At 39.8% G+C, this 15,838-nt stretch overlaps 1 protein-coding gene across 1 annotated transcript in view; it reads right to left on the reverse strand.

The window, feature by feature from the left end:
- Window positions 1-15,838, reverse strand: part of PEX14 (peroxisomal biogenesis factor 14) — a 76,216-nt gene that overhangs the window by 36,172 nt on the left and 24,206 nt on the right. The window contains exon 3 of the mRNA XM_026053678.1: window positions 2,668-2,752. Within this exon, the coding sequence (XP_025909463.1) occupies window positions 2,668-2,752 (85 nt within the window). The remainder of the gene's footprint in view (window positions 1-2,667; window positions 2,753-15,838) is intronic.

Raw genomic sequence — 15,838 nt, forward strand, 5'->3', positions numbered from 1 at the left:
GGAGAGGAGAGGAGAGGAGAGGAGAGGAGAGGAGAGGAGAGGAGAGGAGAGGGTCTAATTTGAGGCAAAACCATCTCTGCAAGTCTCAAAAGTTCAGTTTCTTAGGCAAAACTGAGATGATGAAAGCTCACCCATTGCTAATGCTTCAGTCCTATTGCTGTAGCCTACCTGGGCTGCAGTGGGCAGCAGAAAGCTCCCAGAGGGGCCAGACACCTGACCTTTTCCCTCYGCGCTCACTCATACCAAGTGCTCTAGCACTGTTCTCTACAGCCCCAGTTTTTAACCAGTGGGGATTCACAGAACAACCCTTCAGGGCTGTAACCCTTCAGGGAAGCAACTACAAAAAGAAAGTTCCTGTACACTGTATCATAATCTACAGACATAAAAATTCCAAGGTTTGCACCTCCAAAATCCTTCCTGAGTCCAAGAAAAGCCTTCCCCTATACAGCAAATCCTGCTGGAATGCTCCTGGACCAGAGTAACTTCTGGTCTCAGCAAGATGATAAAAAGATCATTTACAAAGCTCATTTTAATAGGGAATCTTGTAAAATTACATGGTTTCTATATAGAAAATGCTTTCTTTGACTGGTTGCAGGGCCTTCTGTACCTGTAAAACGGGGATAACATTAACATTGGGATGATGACTGCAGGTCAGAGCACAGTGGGAACAACCTACCAAAACATGCAGTCCCTCATTTGGCCAGGTTGAACTAGYCACAACACGTAGGCTTCAAGAATARCTGTCTCCCCCCGCTAMGGCACAGAGGKACAACGACARGACGTGCTCTTTGCTCTCAAGCACCAAACAGAGATCATGCCGTCAACTTAGTGGTCAGATTCCACATGGCCACGTTTCCAAGGACTGCTGGGTGCAGGCACTGCTAGATCTTGCTCCTTCCTACTGCTAAGTTTTGAAAGAAATAATTATCACAAAGGGAAGAACAGCAAATTAACAAACAGGAACAAACAGCTCTACCAAACCATTTTTTCTCTTTAGTAATTATTAGCCAAGTAATTCATAAGTAGTATTAGTCGGGCCACAGTTTCTCTCTGCCCAACGTTCCTCTTCTCCCAGTCAGGGATTTATTAAAATTAAACAGATTAGATGGAGCTCCTGATACTAAAAACTGTTCAGCGAAGCCTGCGGTGGGGAAGTGCAGAGCAAACACCAGAGACATTTGTCTCTAAATTGCTCTAAATACCTTCTGCAAATGAAATTCTAACCCAGCTGCGTTGAGAGAGAAAATGAGGAATAACTGGTCATTGTCAGCAGAGGAGAAGATCAGGCGGTTATAGTATTGCACGATATACTGGGGGCTAAGGATCTCTCGGCAACAATAGATTTTGTATCAGGTTACCCCGGGTAATCAGCACAGCTTTTAGGCTCAGCTTTCCCTTGCTTCATTGCTTCGATGATAGAGTTGAAATCCCCAAGCTTTTATGATTAATTACTCCCCGTTGGTCCACATATTTCAATGAAGAACTCCTGGAGCACAGCAGCCAAAAGGCTCCAAATTTTAATGCCATCCTGACGGCAAGCAGGGCGAGCGGCATTGCACGAGTGCTAACTGCGACTAGGACAAGCAGGGAGGGGACCACGTTCAAGCTCATGTACYTGTCAACTACTTCCCATGACAACAACGTGAAAACAGGAGTCTGCCATTCTCTTCTAGAKCCTTTGCTGTTCAAGATGAGCAGAGTGGTGCCTGTTCTTGAATACTCTATGATGTTAGGTCTCTTGTATCTCAATAAAAATGTCATATTCTCAGTAAGACTAATATGTATTTCACGGACTTCCCTAATTTTCAAAACGAGAAGTCTCTAACTACAGAATTCAGTATRCCCCGAAGCACTGATGGCTTCAACGTATAAGCAGTCACTTCCCTCTCAGTTTTGGAGTTTGTATTTTCAGAATCCTTCCAACTGCTTATCGTGCACATAATTTACTCCAAGACAAGACCCTTTACAACATTTACATCTTGCATGAAAGATGTAAGCAGCGTGGTCTAAGAAGGGTATCATGAACTTCATCTCAAAATCACTATGTTCTTGGCTAAAAACTTTATATTAAAGAAAAAGTCARTTCCCTTTGTGAATCAGAAATAATAATAATTAAAAAAATCAATAGGCAATTCCATCCTTTTGGGACTATACTAGATTGGTCAAATCCTGTTCAATCCTTGCAAAAAAAAAAGGACTAACCACAGTTATCAGTTTACCGTCGCTGTCTGAAAGTCAGGTTGAACCCAAGCCTGACCTTGTCTACTTTTACCAAGTCCTCTGCTCTTCATTCCTCTCTGGCTCTCTTCTAAAGCATTTGACCTTTTCACCCAGAAGCTGATCCTTCTAAAGCCAATGTCACAAGGGGTTAGCATTGACCAGCTAGTCCACAGTAGTAAACTACGGACACTTCAAAAAATATCTAATAATAGTTAACCCTAGAACTTCCAATGTGCCTTCTGCATTCTACAGCTCCACATCTGGTGCCAATATTGCTGTAATCAGTATGGAACAAAACAAGAGTGGTATTTCTCACAAACTTCAAATCTTTTCTGAAACACATCTCCCTTATCCTAACATCTAATTTTCCATTGCAATATGTTCTGGATTTAATCCTAACTCAAACTCTCTCATTACCATCGAGACAAGAGACTTATGTGTCCATACCTTTCTTCTTGAGAAATGCTCTTCTGGTTGCAAGTGGACTTTGGCGCACTCGAGGATTCTGTAAAAACTTCACTGCAGTCGCGATCTGGCGAGGGTGAGAGCATTGGAGAAACAGAACACAGAAAAGTCAGGAATGGTCATACTCCTATTTTATGTTATGCGTTTTTTGTACTGCAAAGGCATTACATTTAACACCACATAGGGACGGTCTGGAACTGAAACCATTCCAAATTTGGAAAATGTTTCAGTGATCGGATCTCCTCTCGTCAGACAGCGCAATTATGAAATTTCAACTTCGAAGTTTCTCTTTGAATTACTCTTTCAGCAGCTCAAGCTGTATGAAAATTGGCATTAAGATTCTTAGAGTTTACCCTGACTTAGACTGTGATATTTTTGCATAGGTAGATATCTATATTTGACAACAGCTCTCATCTGCAATCGCTGGACTGTTACTAAGATCAGAAGAATGCTTCCATTCTATCTGACTTGAAGCTCCTTGCAAATTCTAGGAGATTAAGGGCATTTCTGCGATTGCTCTAATCAACTGTAAGCAATAACTAAACCTCAGTTTGTCATCACTGGAAAAGAAGCAAAATTTCATGTTTTGCATCAAATCTATTGAAAATATGAGAAAAAAAAAAGTCACTTTTCATAATATAAATGGGTATGTGAATTGCTTAATTTATACCCCACTCTGACAGAAATCACAGATTGCTTTTGTCAAAAGACTAACTTCATCTGCGTGTTTCTTCAGGGTGACATAGCACTTAAAACAAACCATGTACCCAGGCAAACTGTAAAGTCTGCAGTATTACCGAGTGGCACCAACAACAACGGCACTTGTTTTTTAAATTGGAATTTAGTGCCAGCAAAAGATATTTGATTTCTTTTTTTTTTTTTTTTTTTGTTCATATGACAGGTCAATTTTCCACATACTCTCCTATATTACTCTGCATATTATATAGGGCTGCACTGGTGAAAAACAGCTGATTCACCTTACCTTTATACAGTACAAAGGCATCTGTTTCGATTGAGATATCAGGAGAAATAATTCGCCTCAAGCTAACAGCGCTTAGGAGATGGACACGTTCATGTGAACTGATGAAAGAGATGACTTCCTTCCTCCACAGCTAAAAATAACCGTGCAAATACATGGAAGAGGTGCCTTTTCTCTCCAAACAGTGGCATGTGCATTCTCTAAAACAGTGGCAGGGGTTACACRGAAAGTGTATTTGTAAGTCTGGAAGAGTCTGAGCTAAAACACAGTTTTGGGAATTAAGTTCCAAACACGTTTCCGAAATTTTTCAGAGTGGTAGAAAAGAAGGAAGAAAACAGCATCACTGTTGAAATCACTAAGTTTCACCTTGTGCTGCTTGAATCAAACCCTTCAAATATGCATTTCTGGTCAGAGAGCAAAGTTCTGATGGGTTTAATGGCACTTTCAATGTACTCCTCAGTGCATTCCATCAAGGTTTTTTTTTTTTTTTTTTTTTTAAATTGCATCTCTTATTTCTTTAAATACATTAATCAAGCTAGTGTAGGCAAAACGGATCCATTGGACAATGCAATAAACATGAATTATCATCTATCCAACACGCATAATGGCTTAAAAATACATAATAGCAGGTGTAGTTTAAATGATTAGTTATTACACCTGTGGTGGGTCTGATTCAATTGGGGAAAATCATCTTTAATAGGTTAAAAGGTTTAGATCACCAGGCTTCCCTTAAAGTGGCTGTAGAGAGGGTATGATGGAGTATGCTGTCATTACTAATTCATTTAAGAAAAACATGGGGGATACAGCAAAGAACAGCATAAACGAGTGAATCCAATTTAAACATCAGGTAAAGCAGAAAACACCTTTTAAAAAAGCATGATAAATGAATTTGGAAGAGAGATGAAATTGACATATTTATTTTAACGGGAATTTGACAAAGTCCTGGCACACTTCAAAGTTGGGGGAATCTAATGAATGGAGTATTTTTCATTCTCTTCTTTTTCTTATTTTCCTTTTTTTTTTTTTTTCCTCTCTCTTAAGTTTATGTTCAGTAATTTTGAACCATGAAATAGTAGAGCGGAATGCCCCACATAAAGCACATTTGGTCTCATTTATGTGCACTTGATCTGTCTCCGACTGAAACGCAGGTGACAGGCAAATCGYGCATTTAAACAGTGCTGATACTGCTGCACGGGACTCAGAAATGTAAAGCACCCCAACTAATAACCTTCAGGTAATATGCTGAATAAGAAAGATGCCCAAATGAGCAGACCAACAGATATGTGAACATATCAAAACCACTTTCCTTCTAACAATAATTACTTGTTTGTTTCTTCATGAACTCTTCAACACTCCCTCTTGCATTTAGCGAGCTGGCGACAGACACAAAAGGCGTGCAGCCCTGGAATTCTGCAAGCTCTCAGAGCCTTTCATTAACATTACCATTTTATAAATAAAAAAAGACCCACCCGTAAGACATAAGCAGTATTTGTCATTGTCTTACTTTAACCCTAATCTTTTTAACGTTTTATTGATTCTAACTCTTTACTAACACTTATTTTTGCCTTGCAAAAAGATAAACATTTCAGTAGTAAATTTCATCTCAAAATAAACTTCCATTTTATCTCTTCCCTGCACCATTTCCTCCACTGTTCACAAAGGTTTTATGCTTAAGACAAAACGAAATTACAAGCAGAAACAACAAACTTCACACACACAAAATCCTAATAGTTACTCCTYGTCCCCATAATCCCACGTTTTTCTTATTTATGTTTGCATTTACCTCTAGAGTACACATTCCTCCTATAGGCTGACCTGAGACTTCTTCCTTTTTGTAATTCATCTTGTATACACGAACAACTTACAAAGCAATTTTGGCCATGTCAAGATGCCAATATTTTCAACAGCAGTACACAAGAACTTTCCTACCTTCTAAAGATGATTTTCTCCACACAAACAAGGACAACTGCAGTCCATCATTTAAAAGCAAGAAAAAGGAGGGGAAAAAATGAGAAAATTACTTCCCAGTCTTTTGTACAGATGAACAAAATGTGTTGCGAGTAGCTTTCTTATTCAGATAGGAACATTGTTCCGTATCATTTCTGTGTCATTTGTAACTCTTGCCAGAGTCCTAATAATAGAAAAATGTGCATAAGTAGTACTCATTGTATCACCATTCTGCCAATACACACAGGTGAGCAAAATAGTTTTAGCCAGAGTTTTATCACTGTTATTTATTGCTTCTAATAAAAAAAAAAAGGTGCATTTGTTTTTTAAAAGCAAGTGAATTCCATAAACTTGCYGTTACACCCGAGCTTTTCCATGGTGATGGGATACGTATAACACGTTTCTACTGTGGTGGTCGTGGGTGGAATCTTGCACTACAGCTTGATTTTCTAATTAGATGATGAATGTGATGATTCCTGGATTATATTTGTGTCTGGCCAATTACATAAATTCCGGGCAAATATTCTGCTTCAATGTCAAAGACAGAAAATGGAAACATGAACTTCATGGCAGATACTGGGGAGTGCAGCAAGACGGTGAAATTCTGGGGCAAAGCACAGCACTGATATTACAGACAAGGTCCCTCAATCCCAATTTCCCTCCCTTTTGTGTCAGTGGAGAGTAACAGTAAGGAGTTAGCCACCCTTATTTGTTATTATGCTCAAAGCTGCAGGATTTCAATTTGGGAAATCTAAACTACTTTATCAGTTCCTAGCATTAGAAAAATAAGCCATCGATCTTAAAACAYAGTGGCAAATATCCACTTTCTACCATCATCACTTAAAGCTCCACAGGATTTAGTAGCACAGGTCCACATGGAAAGAGAACCAAAAGCCACTGGGAGTGCAGCCAGTAAAAGCTCTCATAGATTTCCTAATACTGGGAACCCTCTGTAGGTTATTACTGAGCAGCATTTGTTGATAGACTGAGACTTTGAGATGACCTGTGATGTAAAGGTTGGATCTGAATTATACGTTGCAAGGGATGGTATTTTGTCTTTCTGAGTGGATCTGTATCTGTTTAAATGCAACACTTCTTTTCATTAAGCAGAGGCGGCACAGGCCATGAACTATGCACAGACAGTTTACATTACATGTGCGGAAGCAATCAACGCTGGCAATATACATGACGTATGTAAAAGAAGTTGGAATTAATTTTTTTTCCAGTGTATTAAAAAATAATAATATGGCAGCATCAACAAACACTCAACCTATTTTAGCCAGAGCAGAAGGCCACGGCTATAGGGCAAATGGAACTGATCAATACATTAGCCTCCAGCAACACCCCCCCAGTGTACAGCTGTATGTTTGCAGGGCTCAGAAGATTAAATTGTCTGTGAAAGGTTTCTGCACTCCTACTCTAAAGGAGATACCAGGAATCCTGTTAACAAGCATCAGGCTAAAGCCAACTTGCGTTTTAACAAGGGCTGACTTAAAAGCCTGGTGCTGCAATGAACAAGAAAGCCCCTTCAAACAGAAATGCGGCATTTTAGTAAGAAATCAGTTCTCTGTCAGGACTAACTTGACAAATACGGTCATCAGTGGCACAAGGAAATAGTTGCAAAGCAGCTGTTAATCAGGGAAACACATCATAGAACGCTGATGCTAGCACTCGTGAAAAAAATGCAAGGGGCTAATTATGAAGCCATATATCTCGCTAAAGAGGCTCTGTTCCTCGAGCTCCCAGGCAGAGCTCTCTAAGAGTCCGGGTCCTGGGACACGGCACACGCCGCGTTCCCCGATACCGGCTGCCTTCTCCCAGCGCAAATGCAAATTCGGGGCTTTGGGCCCCAGATTTCTCAATTTATGTCACAGAAAGCACTTGTTCCTCCTAAAGAAATCATCTGTGGGTCAGTCAGGAGAGAGGAAACCCTTTAAAGCTCCTTTAATTTCCTTGAAATTTTTATGAAATCAGAAGAGCCCTAGGAGTTTTTTCTGTTGTAACAGCACTTAGAAACCTGCTGAGTTTGGGGGATCTCAATGTCTCAAAAAGAAAGGTTTTAAAATAAAATAATAATAATAATAATAATAATAATAATAATAATAATAATAATAATAATAATAATAATAAACAATCGCCAACAAGCTCATGTGAAACAGAAGAAATAAAAAATAAACGGAATTTAAATCAAGATTCACAGGAGTGAGAACCAGAAGGAGCAAAGGCAAGGAAGAAAAAAGCTTCAAAACAAATCTAAAATTAAGAACTAAAAGAATGCAGATTAGCAAACAAAGAGTAATAAAAGAAAAAAARATWAAWWAAAWTWAAAAAAAAAAAAGGAAAAAATCTCAGGTGCCCAGAAACTTAGCCGTGAGGAAGAATTCTAACTCAAGATCCTGTCACGGTACCAACCAAAAGGAAGGTAACAGCAATAGATTCCAAACATGTATTTATGAGCCAATCTTCCCTAATACGTGAAAGAACAGTATTCCTGCAGGCAAGCCCGAGTGGAAAGCAGGGCAGGTGAATTTCCATTCAGGGCCCGGAGAAGAGCCGGAGGAGCGGAGCGGGAATAACCTTGGGAAGCGCGCGGCGCTGCGCGGAGCCAGGACTCCCCCTAGCCGGGGCCGGCGGCGGCTCGCGCCGCAGCAGCCAGCGGAGCCCAAATTAAGTGTTTTCACTCAGTGGAAATGAAATGTTTTGCAAGATGAAACAGAAAGAAAATTGAGGTTTTAGGTAATTACTAGTTGGCATTTACATATCACAGGCTGGTTCAACACCTATTCATTTTCCTCTTTTATTTTCAATTTTTTAAAATTGCTCATTAAAATGAACACATGACAGGGACAGGGGGGAAAAATTACTCTTCCTCTTTTTCCTGAGGACTACAAAATCCAGATCTACTTTAAATACATTTATCTATAATTATCACATACAAAAAAGCCTTACTTAATTTACATTAGCAGGGTGACCAAAAAAAAAAAAATTTTTTTTGATGAAAGCCAGAAAAAAAAAAAAAATCCGAGCGGAGCTGTCTTCGTGTCACCTTGTTGTGCCTACTTGGGTGTGGGGACGCCTCCCCCGAGCTGCGACCCTGCCACCTCCTGCACACCGCAGTGAGCACAGAGGAAGGAGCCGGGAGATTTTCGGTGCCCGCTGTCCCACTCCCACCGCCCGCCCGCAACGACTCAGCTACAGACACAGTTTCAGGGCCTTGCTTCTTTTCAGCGTGTTTTCCCTAATTTCTGTCCTCTTTTTCACTACAAAGGAGTCCACCTATCTGGTCCTTCCTCTCAACTTCTCTGTTATGGGAGTCACTTCACGTTTCCTCCAGCTGATTGYGAGAACATGATTTTCTACCTTTTTTCTTTACGTAAGACTAGTCTTTCCTCACATACCCTCACCTCTGCCAGGGGTCCCTGCTACAGCACAAATCAGAGTTCCTCCCATCTCTGTGGCCTCTTCATCCACATTCGCACTGTCCAGTCAAGTATTTCCTACATGCATAACCCTTAATTTTCCACTACCCTTCAGCTTTTTTAATTTTCACCTCAKAAAAGTATTAGTTAACTCCACAAAGCATTCCAGGATACAATTTGTATGAAAAACGTCATATAAAATAAAGTTTTATTGTATTATATGTTAAGGACATAAAACATCCCTGATAGAAGTGTACAGGAGCTGACATGATAGACTAATATATTTTAAGGTCTATTGTGTAAATATGTATTTAGGGAATTCTAAAGCATGGTATTATTGACCCAAGTCTCTCTTAAAACACATTGATATATGGAGTAAAAGCCCTTATGAAAAGTAGGAACTTCGTCTGTGCAGTAGTCACYTTTCAAAGTGAAATATCTTTCCCATCTTAAGTTCTTTTGGACTCGATTTAAAACATAGTAGCCTTCTTGATAAAATTATTTTTTTAGCAGAAAAATGCACATTCAAGTAACACTTACTTGCAGAAAGATAAAGAGAACAAGAAAACTCTAACCATGCTTTAAAAGAAACACAGTTAACTATTTCCTTACACACAAAAGGTCCTATTTATGCTTTTTTCAATTTATTTCAGAAAAGAATACACCCCTAAATGTGACTTCATAACATCGAAGTTTGACCTGACACAAATTGTTACAGGAAAGTGAAAAAAAATGTGTTAAAAACACCTTAGAAGAAACAACAGTAGATCAATAAATTATATCTGCTTAACTGATAATGCAGCCCTAATAAATTTCAACCCCTGAGTAGCATAAGCCTTCTCTACAGAGCTCAAATATTTTACCTTTCTATTGAGTTAAGGAGTGGAATGATATGATCTCACTTCTAGAGGAAAAATAAAAATCCCCTGTTTTGTGCTCCTGCCTAAACACAAGTTGTAAGGTTCCTCTAATCACCAATACCACCAAAGAAGGTAGCAGAGCAAGATGAAAAGAAACAGGGGGAGGAGGAGTGGAGCTAATGCTCCCAATCCAACTGTCAACAACTATTGAAGTTCTGTTTACACCAGTACACCAGAAAAAAAAGAAGAAACAGTGACAACCTCAGAACCGAATGCACTGGACCATCATGGATAGTATACAGGCTAGCAGATCGCTGTTTCCTGCTAGCAGGTAAAGCATCCAGCTTCCAAGCAGGGATGAAGCCAGTGTGTCATGGTCCCGTTAACAAACTGATTCAACTGAGAAAGATGCCAAGGATAAGGTGAAAGGTTAAAACTTTGATTACAGATAATCCAATTTTACAACTCTTCAGGATACAGATACACATCTTGTTTCTCCCCTCTTACACATCTTACCCAAATTACACATCTCCTTTCTCCCCTCTTACAGCAGGAAGCTTAGGCATCGCTGAGGCTCTGTGCTGTAAAATTAATGCGAGTGTCAAGCTGTTGAGCTGAATCACTCCAAAGGAATGTAATGACTCAGTGTCCGAGATGCTCACTACAGCAGAAGAACTGTGAGATCATTCTGTGGTTCTGTAACTACAAAAATGCATGATAATGTTCGGCAGAGGAGTAGATGGCAGCATCCCCCGGCCCTCACCTTTTCCACCTTTCTCCCCATGTTGCCGTTTGCAACGAGTTCATTGCCACAGTTTCTGAAAGAAAAGCATTAGCTTTGCAGGTGCAGAGGGTGAAGAGCACTGAAGCAGTGGAACGATGAAGGTTGGAGGGGCCTTTGGTGTTCATGTAGTCCTACCCTCCTGCTCAAGCAGGGTCGCCTAGAGCACAGGGCACCCGGTCGCATGCGGTGGGTTTTGAAGATCTCCTGAGAAGGAGACTCCACAACCTCTCTGCAACAAGGAGTTCCAGGGCTCAAATYAACTTGCTACATTTTCATTCTTTTAACAACAGGATAGACAAGGACTGCTGGAGCTTCTTTCACATGCTAGGGAGCCACAGTGTAACTTAAGCAGAGGAAGTCTGTGTCACATCTAACAATAGTGTCCGAGGACTTAAAATGGCTCTTGAATGTTAGATTGCAGAAAGCTAAAGCAATCAAAGAGCCTCGGCAGAACAGGATCGTTGCTCACCCTTTCTCAGATCCTTCTAATTCCACAGACAAGAGACTGGCAAATAATACTAATACAGTGGCTTAGATTAGATTAAATTCAAAGAATCAAAAGTAGATCCCATCTGTGGGAGATGCGAGTGAAGATGATTTAGATAGAAATGATTCAAATGGACAAAGAAAAATCAGCAAGCTATTATTTTTTGAACTTGCTATTTTAAGAACCTCATTTGATAGAACCCTTGATCCACGGGAATTGTATCTTAGAAACTAAGCCTGTGTTTTCCTTGCAGTGACAAAAATCTCAAAAAATTAGGGCTTAAATCAGGGGACTGGTCTGTGTAGTGCTATAAGCGAGCTTGAACGTGAGAAGGAACAAGGACATAGATGAGGAAACTAGTCGGATCACCAGACTYTAGCAAACAAAAGGTTTCATGCTGGAAACATTAAAGAAGCTGGAAATGGTGACAGGTGCACAATAAATCATGCAAACCACAGCAGTTGGGAAGTAATAGCAAAGGAGGAAAAGCTTAGAACACTGGAGGACCTTTATGTAAATTTAATATTTTACTTAGAGCTCTTTGGGACAGGAATCGTCCTTTTACTCTGCATTTGCGCAGCGCCTGGTGACGGTCTGCAACTGGCCTCCTAGACACTTATTGCAACACAAATAATAATAAAGACCAAGCAGACCATGCACTTTGTTCCTGCTGTTAATTGCCCCATTAAGGGAAAAAACAAGGAAGGGGCAAGGAATCTGATTGGCCAGAGCTGCCTTGTCTATGGGGATTGCTAGTGGAATAAATTTACAGATCCAAAAGCAGCTGCGGCCCTCGTCTTTGTCCACTTCCAAAGAGAAACAAGCCCACACGACAAATTTCTTCTTCGTATGAAGAACCTTGCACGAACAGTTCACAGGCAACCGAGCTTCCCTTTCAATGGTTAAGACGCTTCCTCCTGAACAGGAGTGAAATAAAATAAGGGTAAATACAGGGAATATTTGCACTGTGGCTTTCCAGGCCAGAAATAATCTACAAAGAAAGAGGAGATTTCATTTTCCCCGTGGGGTCGGTTTGGCATTTTTCATGGAAGTTACATGAACTATTTAAAGAAACAAAGCATATAGGTGTCAGGATAAATTCAGGATGCTGCTCAACCAGCACAGCATTCCTGTACGACCCAGGAATTCACGGGCCTCAATCACCAGTTCCTCTCTCCCTTGAACTTTTTAGCAAGGTACTACCATCATAAACTATATCAAAATGTTCAAGAGGTTTAGTTCTGCAGGGAATTAAACTTAGGCCAGGCTGCTCCTGCCTAGCTTCTACACACAAAAAAAAAAATTAATTCCAAACCAAGAAAACCTGTAAAATCAGAGAAGGTTCAAAATGGCAGTTCCAGGAGTTTTTGTTTTCCCTAGACCTTGAGCAGTCAGCGCTTGTCAGGGACTATTACAATTATGCTCTTTTACCTGCTAAAAAATTAATAAACAATTACCCACTTCAGGCCAAATAAAGCCGGCTTTACCTTGACAAACGCTGCAGAGCCCATCAACGGCCTCTCTGAAAGCTGGGCTGCCCCTGCACAAGCACTAGCAGCATCAGAAGAAGGTCCACTGTTGCCACAGCCAACTGGCACAACCGCCCGCCCCAGTCTGTCGGGCTGCACCTACCAGTTSGAGACTGCATCTGAGCCCCAGCAGCTACAGAACAGAGGCAACGCAGTCTCTACAGAGGGTTGGGAACAAGTAAAGGCTGTTTAGACATTTTTTTTTTTTAAGTTCACAAAGTTCAAAATAGGGCAGGAGTGTTTAAAGTGGGTTCTGCTAGGGCAAAAAGGGCCTGCATGTGGCCTCCATGGCTAGAAATTCTGCTATGTCTAACACAGCAGCTTAAAGAAGTCAAGCTCAGCTTGCCAGGACATCATGAGAATAGGGAGAAGTACAGGCTTTCCTGCAAATGTCTGGGGCTTTGATAAATTCTTATCAAAATTTATTTGTAGTCCAAATCATCATTAAAATCTGACATTCATTTAGTTCTTCCCTAAAATACTAGCGAGTTCTATACTGCTTTTCTTCATAATCCAGAGGGAACTTAGATCTGAAAGTACTTGTACTGAAAGACTTGTACTGAAAAGACTTCCATTTTTCTTAAAAAGATAAATAAATAGAATTAAATAAATTCCATATATCCCATTTCAAGCAGACCCATGCTACTCAGTGTTCTTCCCAACTTAAATCAATGATAACCCAATTCAAATGCCTTACAGCTCTGTCTGAGAACTAGTGGAGAGATCAACGCTTTTTATCTTAAGGATTATGGATCGCTCCTTGGCTGACTAACATACCCAACAGCCCATTATAAGTACCACAAAGGGCACACCGTTTCTCTCTCAACCTCTCAGTTTGGAGAACGCAGTGTATAAAACTTCATCCCTCCATGTTGTAGTTCTGAGCCTGCCTGCCTCCTTTTGTACTTTAAACATACTGAGATTTATTAACCTTTACAGTAAAAACAAATAAAATAATGATGAAGTAAAAACRCGGTGAGGTAAGGGCTGCAGCTAGCACCGTTTATCTGTGGAAATCCAATTAGTGCTCAAGTGGCAGAGATACCTGGAAAAGTGCTCACAATCAAATCAAAAAATGATACAAAAACATTAACCTGATGGCTAAAAACTCCACATTTATACATTTAAAGTAATAAAGGCGCTTTTATTGAGTATTTTCTATATTCCATTAGGTCCCAAATTGACGAGGAGCTGTACAGATGCATTTCCGGGGCTTTTCGATCCTCAGACCAAATGCTTGACTTTGTTGTTGTTATTGTTGCAAAACTAAAAAGAAAGAGTGTTTCTTGGTAGAAGGGCAAACTTCTTCCTGCAGGAGCAACATCAGCAACAACTGCATATACAGGAAAAGCTTGTGAAGATGTTCTCAGATGTTCTTAGATGTTCTTAGACATTCCACCCTTCATTCTGTACTCACCATGACACGAGTATATGCAAAGTTTGAGTTATTTGGTTATGTGGCAGTACCTGGATTTACCTCTACTGCTGAACTTTTACTAGAAATTCTCTCCAAGCCACCATATCACGGCCCTCAGCTGGAAGAACGACTACGTTGACAAGTAATCCACTGTATATGTAGCAGTTTCAGAAAAGCAGACAGGGACTGAATAAATAGTGAGATTAATGAAGTCCTAAGMAGCAATACCCTCAAATGAGGTCTCCTTTGCAAGGCTTACAGAAAAAGAGTGTAGGACAACGTCCGTTCTCATCCGAGGCTTTATCTTTCTGGATTCTGTGACTCTGCTGCTTTTTATCAGCATTAAGTTCACTTTAATCTTTCAAAAGGGGAATCAGGACAGAGTCACTGTCAATGAACAGAAGACCAAACTTCTGAGTAACAATTTTATTCATCTCTCTAAAACCACAGAGCATGAGATAATAATTCATAATTTTGTGAACATTTAATACTCGCTAGCACGTTTGCTGGTAGCAAAATGTTACACTTGCTTCTGACATCAATTTATGAATGCTGCTSTTAAGCTTTACACAAAGGAGGCGAGCATACACATCCAGAAGTGACTGCATTAAATGCAAAATACAATGCACTGAAATTCCACTCCAATATGAATAAACTGAGTTGAAGGAGTAAGTTTTCTCAAACTGCACAGAAAATACACAGAAAAAAATATCTTTTTTTTTCTTGTATTAGCTATTGCATGATTGCTCTTTTTTTTTTTTCAGTCTATTTCTCCAATCTATTTTTAAAAGTCCAAAATTATTTGGCTTTTCTAGAGAGAAGAATTAATGTTTTAACAAATCACTGTCAGAATTTTTTACTAATGCTAAACGTTAGCTTCCCCTTTTAAATTTGAATTTACTACTCAGATATAAATTCAAGATTTAAGAATATCACATGAACAATTTGGATTTTAAATACCTGAAACTGGAAAGGTATTTATTTTCTGAGTTAACCATTTCACTGGGCTGCTACTGACAGTCACACACACTGAACTGACTGGTCCTATGGGTAGTATTCTCTTTCTGYAGAGAATATTCATGAATTAGCTTTTAGATGCCTAAGAGCACAGCCTGTCTTTGGGGATCAATTTCTATATCTCTTTAACTTTTGACGAGGTATGCAAATTATAAAGAGGAATGTGATACCTGGCATTTGCACACTGAAATATAAAATGTTCACAATACAAAAGTAAGAAAAAAAACCCTATACCAAACATTCAACAAAGCAACATCTGGACATCCTTCTCCTCCTTCCCCATGATCAACAGGAATGAGTATTGGGTAAGAATCTTAGTGCTGAGAGACTTCCTGCTCCTGTTTGGAGTATAGAGAGTCCTGGTTTATTATTCTGGATTTGCATGTGGCAGCAAATGTGTAAATGTTTTAATAACAGAAAAAATCCCAATAGAGTGGAGGAGGTGAATATGAAAGAAAGAAATACAAGGACATTTACTTTCTTGAGAGTGAGATAGAAAGCAAGAGAGAGAAAGAAGATGACATGATAAGGGACAAAGCAAGCTTTCTGGGGTGTATCTGGAAAAAACGAGAAGAAAAATCATTAGGAAGTCCATAGTGCATCTACAGCGATACAGTGCGGATCAATTCATTTAACAGTGCCCTGTACATTTACAGAAAAGTACCTTTGATATAATAAAGGCTCATAAACACACTGAAATTGGGTTAGACCTGT

The sequence above is a fragment of the Nothoprocta perdicaria genome, unplaced genomic scaffold, assembly GCF_003342845.1.
Source record: "Nothoprocta perdicaria isolate Ctin4 unplaced genomic scaffold, notPer1 scaffold_117, whole genome shotgun sequence".
Taxonomy (NCBI): Eukaryota; Metazoa; Chordata; class Aves; order Tinamiformes; family Tinamidae; genus Nothoprocta; species Nothoprocta perdicaria.